The sequence below is a fragment of the Microcaecilia unicolor genome, chromosome 4 (assembly GCF_901765095.1).
Source record: "Microcaecilia unicolor chromosome 4, aMicUni1.1, whole genome shotgun sequence".
Taxonomy (NCBI): Eukaryota; Metazoa; Chordata; class Amphibia; order Gymnophiona; family Siphonopidae; genus Microcaecilia; species Microcaecilia unicolor.
Window position 1 is genome coordinate 339,096,572 of NC_044034.1, and position 20,793 is coordinate 339,117,364.

Consider the following 20,793-nt stretch of genomic DNA (forward strand, 5'->3'; position numbering starts at 1 on the left):
AGTGAGGACAGGGTATCGAGAAGTATGCTGTGATCGACAGTGTCAAAAGCAGCGGAAAGATCAAGAAGAATGAGGATGGAATATTGACCTCTGGATTTAGCCAGTAATAGGTCATTGGAGACTTTAGTAAGCGCAGTTTTGGTTGAGTGGAGAGGGCGAAAAACCAGATTGTAATGGGTCAAGAATAGCATGTGAGGAGAGAAAATCAAGGCAGCGGCGGTGAACAGCACGCTCAAGTAATTTGGAGAGAAAAGGAAGGAGGGAGATGGGTCGGTAATTAGAGGGACAAGTAGGGTCAAGTGAAGGCTTCTTAAGGAGAGGTGTGACCACAGCATGTTTAAAGGCAGCAGGGACAGTCTCAGTGGAAAGTGAGAGGTTGAGAATGTGACAGATAAAAGGAATAAGAGTAGGAGAGATGGCATTAAGAAGGTGGGTGGGAATGGGATCAGAGGAACAGGTGGTACATTTTGAGGAAGAAAGGAGAAGTGTAGTTTCCTCAATAGTAACTTCAGGAAAGGAGGAAAGGGAATGAGGGGAAGGAGAGAGAGGGGAATGGACTAGTGGAGGGAGAGCTGGTGAGGTAGAGAAAGCAAGGTTTATCTTTTGAACCTTGTTGTGAAAGAATTCAGCAAGGGTCTGAGGAGATAATGAAGGTGGAGTTGGGGGAGGGGGCACCTTGAGGAGAGAGTTCAATGTGGTGAAGAGAAGTCGAGGATTAGAGCCAAGAGAGTTGGTCAGTTGGATATAATAATCCTGTTTGGCACGTAAAAGAGCAGATTGGAAGGAGGTCAGCATGAACTTAAAGTGTAAGAAATCAGCAAGGGCCCGAGATTCCGCCAGAGGCATTCGGCGGAGCGGGTACAGGAACGTAGGTAGCGGATATTAGAAGTCAGCCAAGGTTGGGGTTTTGTACGCCTTACAGGGCGGGTCATCAAAGGTGCAAGAGTGTCTAAGGCAGAGGATAGAGTATTGTTGTAAGAAGAAACAGCCTCGTTGACAGACGTGGATGGTGCCACAGTAGAGAGGAGGTTTGAAACATGGGAGGATAGAGATGAAGGGTCAATGTCATGAAGATTCCTAGATAAATTAGATAGGATAGGACGGGACTGGGAGGGAGGAGATTTAAGTGTGAAAGTTATAAGATGGTGATCAGAGAGGGAAGATCGGAGGCAAGGAAACTAGAGGGTGAACAGTTGGAGGAGAAGATGAGATCAAGACAGTGACCATTTTGATGAGTGGGGGAGGTGGAGCATAGTTGGAGATTAAAGGACGACGTTAAAGCGAGTAACTTGGAAATATAAGAGTTGGAAGGATCATTAGCAGGAATATTAAGTCACCAAGGATGAGAGAGGGGGAGGAAGGATCATGGAAGAAGGCAAGCCAGGCATCAAAGTCACTGAGAAAGGATGAAAGGGACTTATCAGGGGGACGATAAATGACCGCTATTCGAAGAGGCAGAGGAGAGAAAAGGCGGATAGAGTGGACTTCAAAGGAGGAAAAACAGTGAGATTGAGGTGGAAGAAGGGGTTGAAATCTGGAGGAGGGAGAGAGAAGTAGTCCAACACCGCCCCCACGGCCAGCAGGGCGAGGAGTATGTGAAAAATAGATAACCGCCATGGCATAGGGCTGCGACTGAAGCAGAGTCATCAGGGCAGAGCCAGGTTTCTGTTATGGCGAGCAGATGGAGGTGACGCGAGATAAAGAGGTCCTGGATATAGGGGAGTTTGTTACAGATAGAGCGGGCATTCCATAGGGCGCAAGAGAAGGGCAGAGAAGAGGAGGGGAGTAGAGGAATAGAGATGAGGTTAGAGAGGTCACGGTGAGATCTGTAGAGTTTGGATAATAGTTGGTGAGGAGGGCCAGGATTGGGATTGATGTCACCAGCTGAGAGTAAGAGAAGGAGTAAAAGAGAGCGGAGGAGAGTAGGAGAGGTGTGGCCACGAAGGCGTCGAAGGCGAGAGGTATTTAGGTGGAATGGGGAAGGCAAAATGGAGGGAAGAAGAGACGGAGATTAAAAGCCAAGAGGGAGGAAGAGGGTAGGAGAGAAGGTGAGGTGATGAAGTCAATGGATAGGAAGTGAGTTCCTGTAGTGGAGAGAGGTAGGGGGTGAGGGAAAAGATTAGGAAGGGACAGAGCTAGGAAGAGAATGTGAATAGGGGCCATAAACGATTAAGGTACTTTAGCAACTGGAAAAAGATTAGATACAAAGAGAAAAATGCCCCGCGCGCCTAACGGCGCGCAGCACCTAGAGCGGAGGCCCTGAGTGGATCGGGGTGGACCTGGGTGTCGCCCGGAGAAGGCTGTAAGGATATGCAGATGAGCTGCAAGTCCTCCACAGCACCTGAAAGGCAGCCGGTGGTAGAGGTGGGTACCTCTCAGCTGAGGAAAGGCTTACCAGGGGACTTTAAGCCTTATATTTCAGTCTGCAAGTAGGAATATGATTTTTAAAAGCTTTCACAGGTACCAACAGCGCTTTTGGCAGTTAAGTTTTAATCTTGCTCCAAACAATTAAAGAGCTCAATGTATGTTATTCCAAATGATACATTAAAATGTAATATTTTATTACAGTGAAATATCATTTAGACTATACACAACTTTGGTTATTTCAATAAAAGTTTAGCTAATGTGATACAGTACCTGAATTTGTCTTTTTTTCAGTGCCTAACATACATTACAGTGAAAAAAATATTGACAGTTGATTACATTAATTTGTTGTTTATTTTGTTTTTTTTTAAATCAGTTGATTTTCCAATTAGAGTATACTGGAGCTAAAAAAAGCAATGAATTGTTTTCCAATCAATGAACATGTGTTAGGATTATTCAGTTTCTAGTTCAAAGCAACTAGGAAGCAATTGGATTTACCGTCAGTGCTTACTGGCTGGTTAGGGCCAGCTTAACCATTGGACCAGGTGAGGCTCTGGCCCAGGGTGCCGGCGATTTAGAGCGCCAAGATACCCAGACTCTGATCTCTCCTGGTCTACAGGTTAAGCCTTTTCTACCCCCTCCCCCGTCTGGTCTCTGCCCTTCGCGCTTCCTCCTCCCTGTGGGTCCAGCACTGCTTCCTCACCTCTCTTACTCTCCCACAGCCCTGTAAAGTTTATGTCAGTTGCCAGCGGCAGCAGTAGAAGCATGACAGGCTCCACCTGCCTACTTTGATGTAATTTGCTGTGACGTCACCGGTGACAGACAAACTTTATAGGACTATAGAGGAGTGAGAGAAGCGAGGGAGCAGTGCCAGATCCACAGGGAGGGAGACAGAGAAGGGAGGAAGAGAGACTGTCACTGGGCTGGGGGGAGGGGGAAGATGCTGGCCCAAGAGAGGCAGAGATGCAGAACCCATGGGGGGTGGGGAGCAGGGAGGATGTACTGCAAGAAATGCGATGGGGGAGGGGCACTGCCAAAAGCAAGTTGACTCAGGGTGCCACTACCATTTGAGCTGGCCCTGTTGTCTGGTTGCACCCAACATTTCAAGTATAAGAGATTCATACATAGAGCACAGGGAGGGGGGGGAGGGGAGTGCTTGTCTTGCTGCTAGTGCTAGGGAGATTAACACTATATAAAGATCAGTGAGTTAACCAGAAAGAAACAGTCACTATTTACAGAAGGGACCAATCTTTTCAGTTAATTTTTGACTTCTTCCTAATCTCTCAATCACACCAGCACATCGGAAACGTTCCGCAGCATGGCTGTAACCACGGCCTCCAAATATTGTTCCACCACGTGAGCTGCAATGGCACCGGTGTCAACGTCTTCCGATGTTCCTCCACGGCCTCTTCTATTCTCTTTATGATCGTATCAAACTGTGGTTCTGTAGCAATGGAAAGTGGATTATTCTCTGATGGATCTCTGGAGAGATCAAAGAGCAGGGGAGGATCATGATGAGTTACTTGTTCACCAACACAAGGGCACATTCGTTTCCTATAGCAGGCTCCAGCACCTTTTGGAGAGAACACCGGTGTCGTATAATGAGCCTTCCACACGGCACCCACTACATGGGAAAAAATAATAATTTGCAAATAATTACCAGGTGCCAAATGAATAAAGAAGGTGATCACTGCTGCAAACTGATTTCCCTGTTTTTCATGTTAAAAAAATTTCATTAGCAGGGCAGTGAGTTTTCCAAGAGCATAAGGGATACTGAAGATCTACTCTCTACAGTCAGCTACAAGCAAGCACCAGACATGCTGCTGGAGGCCAAAGGGAAAGAAGGGCAAAATAAACCTAAACATTCATAGCGACTGCACAGAAAGCTTAAGGAGTCTGGCAGTGCATCTATCCCACCAACATGTCTCACTTACAGCTGATGAATGGACCATAAAAAAGCCTTCGCCCAACTGGGAGGCCAGTCTAATAAACTTTGTATTTGAACAGTGCCCTAACCTTCAGCACACTGCATTCTAATGCATGCACTGAACAACATCATCTTTTACTCTTGATGCTGTAAACTAATGACATGCAAATTACGACAACATTAAAAAAAAAAGAAATAAATGTGTGCTGACAAAAAGCAGTGTACACACCACTGTGGTAATCTGTAGCAGTTTGCTGCAACTGGACTAAATGTCTACCTTCCTATTTAGTTCTGAAGTGTCTAGTGGTGCGTCTGGGGAGTTTGTTGGTGGGTTAAGAATTGACACTATTTTCCCTAGTCAAAAATCATGGTTTATTGTAACTTGACTCACCAGCACTTTAGATTCCTAATAGATACCTTAAAAATGTGTTCTTATGTACATAGAATTGCCATATTGAGTCAGAGGCCAGTCTAGGTCTAATGGCTAGTGCAGTGGGCTTTGATCCTAGCAGCCTGGGTTTGATTCCCACCGCATCTCCTTGCAACTTGGGCAAGTCACTCAATCCTCCAGTGCCCCCAGGAAAAAACCTTAGGTTGTAAGCCCTCTAGGGACAGAGAAAGTAACCTGCATATAATGTGTACAGCGCTGCGTACATCTAGTAGCGCTATAGAAATGATTAGTAGTACTGTCAGTGCATGAATGGAGATTGGCTCACACACTGACAGAGAGATTAGAGGATAGAGAGAGATACAAAATAAATAAGGCCACAGTCCTTGGTCCGCATTCGACAACAATTCCCTGATGCCTTACTGGGCCTGGACTGTAACCCTCCCCCCATAGGCGGTCGGTGGCCCAACTGTTTGGGGATGCTAAAGGGGGCAGGGTTAGGGGTGGGGCCAGGGGTGGAGCTTAAATCCATAATTGTCTGATAACACACAGAAAAAATAAATAAATAAAAATTAAAGTCACAATACCTTTTATTAAATTTAGATATTAGCTATGTATCATATGTCAAAGAATAAAGTGGTTGCTCAAAGCATATTCTAAGCACAATCGCTGAACTGCAAAACACTATGCACAACTTTGTGCAAAAACACACTCAGAACCTTACTGTATCATAAATATTACACTGGGCAGAACCTAATACACCAATATACCAACCATACGGAAAATGCAGACCGTCAACAATATGAAACAAGGGATCATATCATCACAATTCTCATGTAGAGCCACAAAACACCCTAATTCATGTTTAATGTGGGATAAAATGCCATAAGTAAATAAATAAATAAATATAAACTTTTAATGTTGAGCACCTGATTCTCAAAGTGGACATATTCCAAACACTATAATGAAAATAAAATGATCTTTTCTACCTTTGTTGTCTGGTGACTTTTTTCCTGATCATGCTGGCCCAGTATCTGCTGCTATCTGTTCTCAGTGCAGGTCAGGAAGTCATCCTGGTTAAATATCTCCCTGGCAACACAGGACACCTCCAGCCACCCCCCCCCCCCCCCCCTCCCCTGCTCTCCCAGCAGTAAGGTAAACAAACCATAAACCAATTTCTACAATTGGTTACAGAAGGCTAGAGGGATTTCACTGCAGCTCCTGCTGTGAGGATGGAGGTAAATCAACAATTTAAACCCCTCAGAGCACAGCAGGGGAGGCTTAGCCTGTCCAAGCCTCTTATACCGGGCGCCTATGCCTCCCCCGCCCCTCCTGGCCCATCTGGTCCAGACAATCTGGCACATGGAGTATGTTGACTAGATGGCATCCATTTTGCTGGACCATCTTGAACAAATAATACTTTGGGCATCCTCTTCCTGCAGCCATCTGAGAAAATGGTGGTTTATGACCCCCTACTGCTGACCCAGAATGCTTTGCACACTAAAACCCTTATTGCACCACTAGTAGGATGAGCACTGGAAACCTGAAAGTAAACTGCCACATTAAAGGTTGGCACAGCTTATTAGATCGGCCCTTAAGTTATCTGAATAAGGTTTGAATCAATAATAACCCTGGCTTTTATCTCTCTCTCTCCTTCTTTCAAGACTTTACATATTAGAACATAAGTATTGCCATACAAGGACAGACTGAAGGTCCATCAAGCCCAGTATCCTGTTTCCAACAGTGGCCAATCCAGGTCACATGTACCTGGCAAGATCCCAAAACAGTACAATACATTTTATGCTGCTTATTCTAGAAATAAGCAGTGGATTTTCGCCAAGTCCATTTTAATAATGGTCTATGGACTTTTCCTTTAGGAAGCCATCCAAACCTTTTTTATACGCCGCCAAGCTAACCGCTTTTACTACATTCTCTGGCAATGAATTCCAAAGTTACACGTTGAGTGAAGAAATATTTTCTCCAGTTTGAGTATCTGCTACCTTAATCTGATCCCAAAATGTTCCTGAACTGATAAATAATTGGGTAAAATTAGCTATGATGAAGTGGAGATGTTAATTAACTCACCTTCCTTTTGATGCCAGCGCACGGCATGCAGGTAGATACCACAGTAATGAAACATGAACTCGTGGTCTGAATACTGAACCTTCCGTTGAAGTAAAGGCATCAAGTCATGGCCGTCAGTTATCCTGGAGAAGTGCACAGAAAATAGTGTAATGAAACCATCTTCATTTATGGGATGTAAGTGGTCACTCTGTCTGCTCTAATGATCTTTTATACTGACTAGAATGAAAGTTTGCATGGAAGTTCCACGATAGGTACCTTTGCTGTGGATATGTACAGGGGTGCAGTGTGGGAGGAGTCCCTACTATGCCCAAAGGATTATAAATTCCTTAATTTATAACGTATATATGCATAAATTACATGCCAGCATTTTCAACAGCCATAGGGGGAAGGTGGGGTAAGGGCCCTTTGGACAGCACCCTTCAGCGACCAATACAGAACTGTCCAGCATGTCACACACCTACCTAGCACATTGCAGCCACTATGGCAGGGGAAATAAAACGGTAAACCCCAAACACCAACAGTGGGGATCAAACCCATATCCCCTGCAGGTCCCCTTTACCAAGCTGCGTTAAAAGGGGGCCTGCAGTAGCATCAGCGCGTGTTTTTGATGTGCACTGAAGCCTCCTTTTACTGCAGTGGGTAAAAGGTTGTTTTTTTTTTTAACAAGGAAATGGCCCTGAGCTAATCACAGGAAATGGTGCTCAGCCATTTCCAGGGGGAGCCCTTACCACAACCTATTTAGGTAAAGGCTCCTCCGCTAACCCGGCGGTAACCAGACAAGCGCATGGTAGCCTGGCAGTAGTTCCAAATTGGCATGCGGCAAGCCCTTTGTAAATGGACTCCATAGCTTTCTTTCATTTGCTGCTCACCCAAAATTTGTAAGATACCTCAAATCTCTATTAAGTCACATGGTCTAATCAATCAGAAAGACCTAATAGTCAATGCCAAGCTGTTTCAATGCAACACCATCTTAGGAGTCCTTTTACCAAGCTGCAGGAAAAAGGGCCCTGTGGTAGTGGTGGGGGCCGTTTTTCCCCACGCGCCATGGCCCTTTTTACTGCAGCGGGTAAAAAGCCCCCAAAATAAAATAGTCATGCGGTATGAAAACTCTTACCGTGTGTGGCCATTGAGCAGGGAGCCCTTACCGCCATGTTATCACCATGCTAACCAGCAGTAGTCTACTACTACTACTACTTATCACTTCTATAGCGCTACAAGGCATATGCAGTGCTGTACACCATACATGAAAAGACAGTCCCTGCTCAAAGAGCTCACAATCTAAATATGGAATGTTGCTAGTGGAATAGCAACATTCCATGTAGAATCTCAAATAGTAGCAACAGAATCTCCAATAGTTGCAACATTCCATGTAGAATCTCAAGTAACAGCAACATTCTAGAATCTCAAATAGTAACAACATCCCATGTTCCACTGCACTAACCACTAGGCTACTCCTCCACTAGCAACATTCCATCTAGAAGCCTGCCCTTGCAGATCAGCAACGCGGCTGCGCAGGCTTCTGTTTCTGTGAGTCTGACGTGCTGCACATACGTGCAGGACATCAGACTCACAGAAATAGAAGCCTACGCAGCCGCGTTGCTGATCTGCAAGGGCAGGCTTCTACATTACTACTACTACTTATCACTTCTATAGCGCTACAAGGCACACACAACGCTGTACACCATACATGAAAAGACAGTCCCTGCTCAAAGAGCTCACAATCTAAATAGGACAGGCAAACAGAGGTACTGGGGAGCGGTAGAGTGAATGCACTTATAGGTCAGTAAGAGAAGTTTGAATTGAATACGGAAGCGAATAGGGAGCCAGTGAAGTGACTTGAGGAGAGGGCTAATGTGAGCATAGCGACTCTGGCGGAAAATGAGTCACGCAGCAGAGTTTTGGACTGATTGAAGAGGAGAGAGATGGCTAAGTGGGAGGCCAGTGAAAAGCAGGTTGCAATAATCTAGGCGAGAGGTGATAAGAGTGTGGATAAGGGTTCTGGCAGAGTGCTCAGAGAAGAAGGGACGGATTTTGCTGATGTTATAGAGAAAGAAACGACAGGCTTTGGCAATCTGCTGAATGTGATCAGAGAAGCAGAGAGAGAGGAGTCGAAAATGACCCCAAGGTTACGAGCTGATGAGACAGGGAGAAAGAGTGCCATCCACAGAAATAGATGAGAAGCTCGGTTTTGGCCATGTGCAGTTTCAGATGACGTTGAGACATCCAGGCAGCGATATCAGATAAGCAGGCTGATACATTGGTCTGGATACTGGTTGAGATTTCGGGGGTAGAGAGGTAGATCTGGGAGTCGTCAACGTAGGGATGATATCAGAGAGCCAAGGGAAGAAGTGTAGATGGAGAACAGGAGACGACCGAGAACAGAACCCTGAGGTACACCGATTAGTAGTGGGATAGAAGTGGAAGAGGATCCACCAGAGTGTACACTAAAGGTGCGAAGAGAGAGGTAGTCCTAGAATAGCAAGCGGTAAAGGCCACGCTGGGCTTATTTCCATAATTTTGTATTAAGAGAAAGGGATTTTGTTCCTTATTTGGGGGGGGGGGGGGGGTTCCACTAGATAAAAAAAAGTAGGGAAGGTTAAATGTTTAGCTAGGTAAGAGCGCAAAGGAAGTTTATTTCTCAAGATTGACCCAACCAGCAAGTCACCTTCTACAGTCTCCACAGGTGCTGTCGTAGCTGCAGATTCCTCCACCCACAGAATCACTCACCCAACACACAACCCCTGCCCCATTCTTTTCCAGGCCAACCGAGGAAAGAGAAATACACCAGTGCGTCACACCAAGGGGCTGCCTAGACTCAGGTGGTAACAATGTATGCAGATACCGCTATTCTACTCATTTATACATGTATGTGAATGCACACATGTATAAATGATCAGTTTCTGGCTCAGCGCTATTCTGTAAGTATGTACTAGCAGTCGGTAACATGTACTTTGCAGGCGTGCATTCACATGGGCAAAGTTTCGGTAGGCAAAGCATACAATGACACATGCAGGGTTATGAAATGCTTTAATCTATGTGTGTTCCTCAAGAATGTTCCATTGCTAGTATGCTGACATCATATTATATTTATGTTATTTCAATGCTCTAATGTGTGCTTATTAGGTGTTTCATTGGTATTATGTTGACATCGAAGTATATCTATTATTTGAATGTTCTTCCATGCTGTCTATTATTATATTGTTTGTATTATACTGACGTCTATCATATTTCTGCTATGTGATTGTTCTACAGTGATGCCGAGTATATTTCTGATGCTGTTTCATGTTAGTCCTATTACTAGGTTTCAATTCGCTATTTCCGAATTTCAGTGGCGTAGCGAGGGCGGCTGACACCCGGGGCGGATCGCCGCTGTGCACACCCCCCCCCGGGTGCACCACTGCGCACCCCCCTCGGCGCGCGCACACACCCCCTCGGAGCGCATTCTTACCACTGGCGCTCCGCCCCGAGTGCATGTCGTCGGTGGGAGCTGCGTCGGCTCCGCTGGTTCCCTGCTCTCTCTGCCCCAGAACAAACCTGTTCCGGGGCAGAGAGAGCAGTGAACCAGCGGAGCCGACACCCCCCCAGCGGCGTGCACCCGGGGCGGACCGCCCCACCGCCCCCCCCTTCCTACGCCACTGCCGAGTTTATCTCATTTATTTAATTTTTGTTTATATTTGGTAATTTTACTATTGTTATTGTGTTAACAAAATTTTATGTCAAACTGTACCTGCTGTACACTACCTCGGGGGAATCTCTTTATAAAGGTGGTTAATAAATCTCAATAAGTAAATAAACAGACAATCTAGTGTTCACATCAGCTCTACGGTTAGTGTAAGTGCTCCTGCCTAAAGCACAGGTGTGAATTTGACCTGTTAAACTTTCATTCCCTAAAGAAAAGTACACACTCACTTTTCTTTCTAAAATGGTCACCATGTAGGCTCCCCTTTATAGAATTACCTTCCTCGGGTGTAGTTTCCAACTTTCTACATTTTGTATGTGCAAATATCTCTCTATATAAAAGGCAACCCCAACGTTCTGAAGCCTCCACGGAAGTTGAGACGCCCGAGATATCCGGTGTGCACTGGAGTGTCTGCACCGCCCTTGCGTCAAAAAGTCATGACGTCGAGGGCGGAGCTATGACACTCGACGAGGGCCGAAACGGAAACGCCACAGCGAACAAGGCAAGTAGCACGGAGGGAGGGGGTCCCTTGCTAGCGCCCGTTTCATTCCGCTCAGAAACGGGCATTTTTTCCTAGTGATGTACTAATACAAACTGAAATAGAACAGCATTTTTGGTTGGTTTTGGAACAAAATAAGCCTATCGCATTTTGCTTCAAAACGAATACACCTCCCTTATGAGTGGACCCTCTTGGCCAAACACAGATCTTGTGGCACAGTGCTGCTACGCTTTTGCAAATGTGTATACCTTACCTGTGTAAAATTAATTCCATGTCTATATTTTGCCTGATGAATAATAAACTTGGACACACAAGTTAATCTAAATGAGAGTCCTGAGCCACTAAGATAATTGATGAGAATGTGCAGAAAAATCTTTGTACCTGTCCTGTGGCACTTTTCCTCCTCCCAGGTGAATCACTGTAGGATAAATGTCCATCAGACTTGTAGGTTCATCAATAACTGTATTAGCAGGTAACACGCCCGGCCATCGAAATATCCCTGGGACACGGATTCCACCTTCCCAGCCTCCCATGCCTTTCCCACCTTTAGAAAAGAAAAATTAAAAAGTTAATGATTGATAATTCAGCTTCTGAAATTTTATCTTATAGGTAAAGATTAATACATTCCTTCTGCAAAAATAGAACGTTGGTTTAAGAAATTAATCTATTCTTTCCACAATTATGGTACATGTTGAATGCAAGTGGTTTTGGCAGGGCTTTTTTTTCAGCTGCAAATACTCCACAAAGTTTGTGCATGGAATCCACTGCTTTCCATAACTCCTTAATCCTTTCCTTAATGTTTTTAGTCTCATGCATTAATTGAATGGTCTCTAATGTTTCTCAAACCTCACACTAACACTATTTGCTCTTGTCTCATCTAGAATGTAAACCGCACTGAAACCTGGAAAGAGGATATTAGCAATATACAAGAATTGATATGAATTGAATTGATGGTAACAACTGCAGGCTTAACCAGGGGGAGGGATGGTCAAAGACGGCAGTTGAGCCTACTACTACTACTACTTGACATTTCTAAAGCGCTACTAGGGTTACGCAGCGCTGTACAATTTAACATAGAAGGACAGTCCCTGCTCAAAGGAGCTTACAATCTAAAGGACAAATGTACAGTCAGTCAAATAGGGGCAGTCTAGATTTCCTGAAAGGTATAAAGGTTAGATGCCAAAAGCAACATTGAAGAGGTGGGCTTTGAGCAAGGATTTGAAGATGGGTAGGGAGGGGGCTTGGCGTAAGGGCTCAGGAAGTTGATTCCAAGCATAGGGTGAGGCGAGGCAGAATGAGCGGAGCCTGGAGTTGGCGGTGGTGGAGAAGGGTACTGAGAGGAGGGATTTGTCCTGTGAGCGGAGGTTACGGGCGGGAACGTAAGGGGAAATGAGGGTAGAGAGGTAATGAGGGGCTGCAGACTGAGTGCATTTGTAGGTAAGAAGGTAAGCCTCTGCAACACTCCTATTCTCAGCTGGAGAATCCACAGGTTCTCCACCACTCGGGGACTCCGCTGCTCTCTCTCCTCTTGGAACAGCCGAGTGGTTGTCTCCCCCATAGCCGAGGTCGCCATACTAGGCCCCACTTGCTCCTGACTCACAGGTAGACTCCGCAGGGCTTGTGGCAGTGGTGGAGAGATTGGGTTCAGTGATGCATCACTGCCCAGTAGCAAAGCGGTCTCTGTCCCTGCCTGCCACAGCAGGAATGCCCGAAACTGGCCAAGAGACTATGCACCTGGGAGCAATTTGTGAAGTCCACTGCAGTGTCCCCTAGGGAGCCCGGTTGGTGTCCTGGCATGTCAGGGGGACCAGTGCACTACGAATGCTGGTTCCTCCCATGACCAAATGGCTTGGATTTGGTCATTTTTGAGATGGACTACTTTGGTTTCCATTATCGCCTAAAACAGAGGATGACCATCTCAAAAATGCCCTAAGGTCAACCTAATTTCATGATTTGGGCGTCCCCGACCGTATTATCGAAACAAAAGATGGATGTCCATCTTTCAGGTCCCCTAGCAAACCTTGGAAGTCCCTCTTAAAATATTTTTGCTTTCTCCTGTTTTCTCCAGGGTTGCCAGGTGGAAAAATTTTTTCCCACCCAATCCAGCCTAAAAACAGCCCAAAACCCGCCCAAACTCAAACCCCGCCCCTGACACCCCCACCCCCGCGTCATCACCCCGCCCCCGTCGTCATCAACCCCGCCCCCGCCGCCATCGGCCCCGCCTCCCCGTCACCGGCCCCGCCTCTCTCGTTATCGGCCCCGCCTCCCCCGTCATTGGCCCCGCCCAGAACGTCAGTAACCCCGCCCAAAACGTCACTAACCCCGCCCCCGCGGCCGAAAAACCCGCCGGAAAACCGCCCAAAATCAAAAAAAAAAGCCCAAAAACCGCAACCCGCCGCGGGCAAAAATTACCCGCGGCGGGTCGCGGAAAACCTGGCAACACTGGTTTTCTCTAGACACTCTCCCAACACACTGTCTCTTCAGTCTGCCCTTCTTTTACTGACAAGCCAGCCGTTTCCTAGGCAACGGTGACTTAGCTAGGATACTTGGCATCTCTTGACCAATAAAAATGTTCCTTTAGAATCCTTTTTTTTAATGGATGTTTAGAACCCTGTCTGAACTTAACTGATTTTTACTTCTAATTTTGCCATAGAAAATAATGGAAAAAATACTATTCACTAGATATTTGGATGAATTCTTACACCAAACTTACTAGTTCAATCATACTTTACAATGCCCACATTATCATAGTTTTACTTTCCAAAATTAACCCCTTTAAGCGAACTCCCCTCATTTTTCCATAATTTAACTCCCTTAAAAATTCCAAAATAAATCAGAGTACCCATCAAAAATCTAATTAATCCTTTAGACACCCACTCTGTCAAAGGTTTATTTTTAAACCCTGGCAAAGACCCCCTCTGTGAAAACTACCACTAAAAATCTTTTTTCAAATTTTAACCCCCCAGTAATTCTCAGGAAATTCACTTAAACCCAAAATTACAAAAAAAAAAAAAAAAGAAAATCCCATTAACCCTTTAATTTCTACAAATTTAAATATCAAAATCCACAATTTAGAAATAAACCAAACAAAATTTTGGGGCTAATAGACTCCTTACCTGACTCCACAGAGTCCCCTGACCTGGCGACCACCGATGATTCTGGTCCCAAAGGGCCCCAACAAAAATCAGGTCCAAAAAATAAAAAGATCCCGCGAAGCACTAAAATCCCTGGAACTCTGGCCGGGCAGCTCAAAAATTGGGTCCCAGGCTTCACTGAGGCCCAATTGAAGCTCCAGAGATTTTTTGTTATATTTGTACCCCGTGCTTTCCCACTCATGGCAGGCTCAATGCGGCTTACATGGGGCAATGGAGGGTTTGGGGGGAATTTGGGGGGGCTCAGCACCCAAGGTAAGGGAGCTATGCACCTGGGAGCTTTTTTTGTATTTTTTAAACATTTTTAGAAGTGCCCCCTAGGGTGCCCTGGCATGTGAGGGGGACCAGTGCATTACAAATGCTGGCTCCTCCCACAAACAAATGACTTGGATTTCGCTAGGTTTGAGATGGCTGGCATTTTTTCCCATTATCGCTGAAAAACAAAACCAGCCATCTCAAACCCGGCGAACTCTGGCATTTGGCCGGGCTAAACCGTATTATCGAAAAAAAAGATGGCCGGCCATCTTTTTCGATAATACGGTTCCGGCCAGCTGTTGCGCCGCCGCCAAAATAGATCACCGGCGACATTCGATTATGCCCCTCTTTGGCACCCAATTTTATAGAATTAGTAATTTTACTTAAGAGGTGCTATTTTACTTGCAAACATTTGCAAAAGCCACCCATGTTTCACCAAAACATACCTACTGCAGTATTTTTTGGGGTTATCTTGATATGCTTTATACATTTTTTTTTTAATATATATTAATTATTGATCGCCCTTAGTTTATTGATTGCTTTCTGTTTGTATTATTTATGTTTTATATTTGTTTGTATAGACTCCTGAAGAAGGCGCTACGGCGCCAAAACATGGCTGTGTTGAGTCAAGTTGTTGTAATAAACATTACTTTTTACTTACAATCATACGTCTTCTCCATTGTTTGGAAAGAACCTATCTTCCCCACCCCTCCTCTGTTCACCAAAACTCTGCCCATTTATATGCATACTGGCAACATATGTGTTATTATGCTATTGCAAGTACTTTTAATGCCAGTTGGTATTTTAATATGTTGTTACTAAAATTGTTTCTTAGTGTAAAGGCTGTTTCATGTTTGATTTGTTTATGCTAATTATGGCAGCTTCATTACAGCCCGTTGTGCATGACCAGAAAAGTGGTGTACAGTGAGCATAAAAATCAAATCAAAATGTATGCTCAAATGTATGCTCTCTTTTAAAGTGGGTAGATAAAAGAATATCATTCTACAATTTATTTTAAGTGATTGGTCCGAAGTTATGGAACGAGCTATCATTGAGTCTGAGAACAATGAAGAAGAACCTTGAAGACTGTTTTATTTAGGCAAGTTTCTGATGAATAGAATGTTTTGATTCTCCTCAAATGGAGGTTAACAAAGTCTATGGATTGCATGAGAATATTGTAAACATTTGTATTTTGCTTTGTTTGTCCTGCTTATATATTTTATTGTGATTGTTTTGTTGCAAACTATCGAGTACCTCGGGTTCCTGCAGGTTAGAAATATTTTATATAAATAAACATGCAGTACAAACACAAAGGGAATTGCCTACCTTTGCCTCCCCTGGACACTGACATCCAGAGCCCTCGTTCAACAAAGAATTGGTTCAATATTCAAAGCTTGCTACCCAAATCAGGACTGCTGACTGGGGCCATCCATCGATTTTCAGCAGCATGATCTGGATAATGCTACCGACAATCGTTACAGACTGCCCCGATGATATCTGGATAACCCCGGGATAGTGTGGGGTGCAGCAGGATATTATCTAGGTAACTTTGGACAGAAAAATTGCTGTCCTAAGTTGTCCTGACAGTTATTCAGACAGAGCCACTTAATATCGCCATTCTCTGAACAACTCTGACAGTCAGTGCTGTTATCCAGAGAGCCGCTGTTGCTGAATACACAGGAATATGTTTAAATGCAGCAGATCAGAATATTTTTAGCCCCACGAAGATTACTGACTGGGACTATATTGTGCAAGATAGAGAGAGATTCAGTTTAAAAGGAATAAGCCTGTGGTAACAGAGTTGATTTCCGCCTTTTTGGTGTACATAAATAAAGTAATTTTGAATTTTACCTGCAATTATGTGTGTGTGTGTGTGTATGTGCATGTGTGTGTGTGTGTTTTATTGCTATGAGATCCTGCAGTCAGCCATAACCACTTACCTTTGTATATCCCATTCCAGCCACCCAACTGAACGTCTCCTTTCCGAATCTCCAAATATCCCCCATGGTCTGAGACAAAATAGGTTAGCGTGTTCTTTTGCAAACCTTGCTTGTCAACTGCTTCCAGAATCTGGCCTGAAATTAATGTCAGATGGTAGATGCGTTAGTCTACTTAGACTGAAGAATGATAAAGGGCAACAAATTTGTACAGTTCTGGCAAGGTATACTTGTTCTAGGAAAAGTATAGGGCTCCAAAAACAAGTCTGCTGCTCTGGACCACCCACACCCACTGCAAAATTGCGGCTCACGCCCCAGGATCCCCCAAAAGGAAAATAATCCCCAAAAAACCTGAGGTTGATTCCAAAGGCAGATTACAATAACAGTTAAGATGAACCCCATCAGGAAATAGGATATCCTCACTGAGATTGGCCATGTATACTGGATTCTATAGAACAGTGTAGAAAAATGACGCACAAAATACAGAGAGTTCATTACCAGCTACAATAATTTTTTATGTTTTAGTGATTTTCTTTTTTTTTTTTTTTATTTTATTTATTGCAGTTTAAATTTTTTTACAAGTAGAGAAAACTTGCAATGAAATACAGAGAAATATTAAAGAGGAAACAAACGAAAAATTCAAAGTAAATTATATACTATACTCTTCCTTAGAACACAATTTGAAAGTCGGGGGTGGGGTGGGGTGGGGGGTTAAGTAAAATTAAGGAGATACATTACTTGAAATACCGAGAAGAAAATGGCCCTGACCTGCATATTCCCACTAATCCTTACCTTACAGTGGGGGAAATAAGTATTTGATCCCTTGCTTATTTGTAAGTTTGCCCACTGACAAGGACATGAGCAGCCCACTAATTGAAGGGTAGGTTATTGGTAACAGTGAGAGATAGCACATCACAAATTAAATCCGGAAAATCACATTGTGGAAAGTATATGAATTTATTTGCATTCTGCAGAGGGAAATAAGTATTTAATCCCTCTGGCAAACAAGACCTAATACTGGTGGCAAAACCCTTGTTGGCAAGCACAGCGGTCAGACGTCTTCTGTAGTTGATGATGAGGTTTGCACACATGTCAGGAGGAATTTTGGTCCACTCCTCTTTGCAGACTCATCTCTAAATCATTAAGAGTTCTGGGCTGTCGCTTGGCAACTCGCAGCTTCAGCTCCCTCCATAAGTTTTCAATGGGATTAAGGTCTGGTGACTGGCTAGGCCACTCCATGACCTAATGTGCTTCTTCCTGAGCCACTCCTTTGTTGCCTGGGCTGTATGTTTGGGTCATTGTCGTGCTGGAAGACCCAGCCACGACCCTTTTAAGGCCCTGCGGAGGGAAGGAGGTTGTCACTCAGAATTGTACGGTACATGGCCCCATCCATTCTCCCATTGATGCGGTGAAGTAGTCCGTGCCCTTAGCAGAGAAACACCCCCAAACATAACATTTCCACCTCCATGCTTGACAGTGGGGACGGTGTTCTTTGGGTCATAGGCAGCATTTCTTTCCTCCAAACACGGCGAGTTGAGTTCATTGCCAAAGAGCTCAATTTTTGTCTCATCTGACCACAGCACCTTCTCCAATCACTCTCGGCATCATCCAGGTGTTCACTGGCAAACTTCAGACGGGCCGTCACATGTGCCTTCCGGAGCAGGGGGACCTTGCGGGCACTGCAGGATTGCAATCCGTTCTGTCGTAATGTGTTACCAATGGTTTTCGTGGTGACAGTGGTCCCAAGCTGCCTGAGATCATTGACAAGTTCCCCCCTTGTAGTTGTAGGCTGATTTCTAACCTTCACATGATCAAGGATACCCCACGAGGTGAGATTTTGCGTGGAGCCCCAGATCTTTGTCGATTGACAGTCATTTTGTACTTCTTCCATTTTCTTACTATGGCACCAACAGTTGTCTCCTTCTCGCCCAGCGTCTTACTGATGGTTTTGTAGCCCATTCCAGCCTTGTGCAGGTGTATGATCTTGTCCCTGACATCCTTAGACAGCTCCTTGCTCTTGGCCATTTTGTAGAGGTTAGAGTCTGACTGATTCACTGAGTCTGTGGACAGGTGTCTTTCATACAGGTGACCATTGCCGACAGCTGTCTGTCATGCAGGTAACGAGTTGATTTGGAGCATCTACCTGGTCTGTAGGGGCCAGATCTCTTACTGGTTGGTGGGGGATCAAATACTTATTTTCCTCTGCAGAATGCAAATAAATTCATATACTTTCCACAATGTGATTTTCCGGATTTAATTTGTGATGTGCTATCTCTCACTGTTACCAATAACCTACCCTTCAATTATGGGCTGCTCATGTCTTTGTCAGTGGGCAAACTTACAAAATCAGCAAGGGATCAAATACTTATTTCCCCCACTGTATATCAGTTGTTCCCGTCAGTCCACTGGATAGCTTTTTCATGTCCAAAAAAGTTTGTAACCAAATTGATTGGGTTAAAAAAAACATATTTATTTCCCAGGAAACGTATCTAGCATGTTGCTGGATATGCTAACAAAAAGGTTGCTCCTAAAGCTCTTGTTTCCTCTCTTAGAGTCAAAAACTGCTTCCTTCTCTTTTGTGTCACTTTTGCCACGTCTGGATAAATCCATACTTTTGTCCACAAAATGGTATAGATGACTTTTTAAAGTAAAGTCTATCACTGAGTTCAGTCTTGTTCAAATACAAGTGAAACAATAATGTCCCACGAGTAAAATACTTCAGTCATTGAATCTTCTAGAAAAGCTGATAGATCATGAACTCCTAATTCCTCTGTTTGTGTTTGAGGTAAATTCCCAAGATTTACAGGTTCTCCTCCTTTTTGAACTGAAGATGGTAAATAATAGATTTTATTACAGAGGGGAATAGCTGACGAAGGAATCTTCAAAATTTCAAATAAATACTTTTTAAAGAAATCATAAGGTGTTATACCTGCCGATCTAGGGAAATTCAAAATTCTTAATGTCAGTCGTCTATTATAGTTCTCCATTTATTCTATTTTTCAATATGTTGCTAGCTTATCTTTACCAAAGTGGTCATCGTGAGTTTTATATATTAACTTCTATTTCTGTCTGTAAAACCTGATTTCTCGTTTCAGTCTTAAATTCTCCAGAGATTCAGTAAGGGATCCATTTTACTCAGAGTTAACGTTGTTTCCTGGGTCGATTTAGTAACTACTGCTGTTTGTTCCATATGGCTCCCAATGTAGCCTCCACGGGAGTTCCAATCTCCAAGTTAGTAAGCTCTGTGGGTTTAGAGGCTGCACCGCCAAATCTGGGCCCCGCTGCATACGCACTCCGTCTCAGCTGAGGTTTCCATCTCGCCTCTAGTCCTCGCAGGACATGGAGGAGGATTTAGTTCCGGTGAGAATAAAGTTGTTTCTAGGCCCAGGAGTGCTGGCGCTCCTCCGCCAGCAACTCTGCACAGGACTCGTCAAGCCAGTTCTCTGTGGGCCGCTCATCACATAGCAGTCTAGAGTTGTGGATAGGGGACAAAGGGCCTTGTGCTGTTCCCTTCCTCTTCATGTGTGGCATCAGGAAGAAGATGTAAGTAGGAAACTCCAGGACGCTTAGTGTGCGAGCTTCAGGTCACCATCTTGCCACGCCCCCCCCTGCGACTCCGTTTTAGGTGATTCCAATTTTAAGTCATGAATATATCTATAAATGGGAAGCTTTCAAATAAATAAAAAAGCTGTCAATAAAAAAACCCCCAAACATAGGCTGCTATTGATTTTATGTAAAATCTTTTTATCATAAGCAAAAATAAAGGTATATCGCAGCACTAAACATCCATAATACAGCAAAGCAAGCTGTTGAGCAATGACATACCATTTGAATATAACCCTCCCCCCTTCATAAATCCCTCAAAAACTCAATACCCACCCCAAGCCCTTCCTAACAGAAAGAATACAAAAATCAAGGAGGTTTACTAAAATAATATAAACCTTACAAGTTTGCTATTGTTTTCAATAGCGCCTGTGAACGTTTGGGTTCTCTCAATATGGCAGCAAGCTCCGCCCACTGGCTTCAGGCCACACAATGGGCCAGATAGGCTCATGTCATCTCCTTTCATAGAACCTCCTTGGTTCCACCCACTGTTCCCTCTATGCTGAGCGGGAGTCCTCTAGTTGCATTGCTGCCATAGGGGGCTGTGCTTCAATATTGTGTTTTCAATCTCTGCAGATACTCAGGTTCCCTGGAGTTCTGCAGGACTTCACTGTCCCCTCACTGTTGAAAATGTGATAGTGAAACAGCACCCCCAACTGGCAGGGCTGTAGGTGGAGGTCTCCCACTCAGCTTGGAGGGAATAGTGGTTCTGCCCACGTGTACATCCCCCTTGTATTTATTTGCATACTATAGTACTAATGGGAATCCTTATAGAATAGAACATAATGGCCTTACGCATTCACCGCTGTTGTCTTGACTTTCTTTCTTCGCAACCTATTCTTGACCCACTCCAATCTGGTTTTCGCCCTCTTCACTCTACTGAAACTGCACTTACCAAAGTCTC

General features: G+C 44.4%; 1 protein-coding gene across 1 annotated transcript in view; it reads right to left on the bottom strand.

Annotated features, from left to right (window-relative positions):
- Nucleotides 1–2,724: 2,724 nt before the first annotated feature.
- The window catches only part of LOC115469448 (arylsulfatase D-like), a 74,631-nt gene continuing 56,562 nt past the window's right edge, over nucleotides 2,725–20,793 (bottom strand). Inside the window, 4 exon segments of the mRNA XM_030202117.1 lie at nucleotides 2,725–3,988; nucleotides 6,765–6,886; nucleotides 11,324–11,486; nucleotides 16,290–16,424. Of these exon segments, the coding sequence (XP_030057977.1) occupies nucleotides 3,648–3,988; nucleotides 6,765–6,886; nucleotides 11,324–11,486; nucleotides 16,290–16,424 (761 nt within the window). The 3' untranslated portion in view covers nucleotides 2,725–3,647.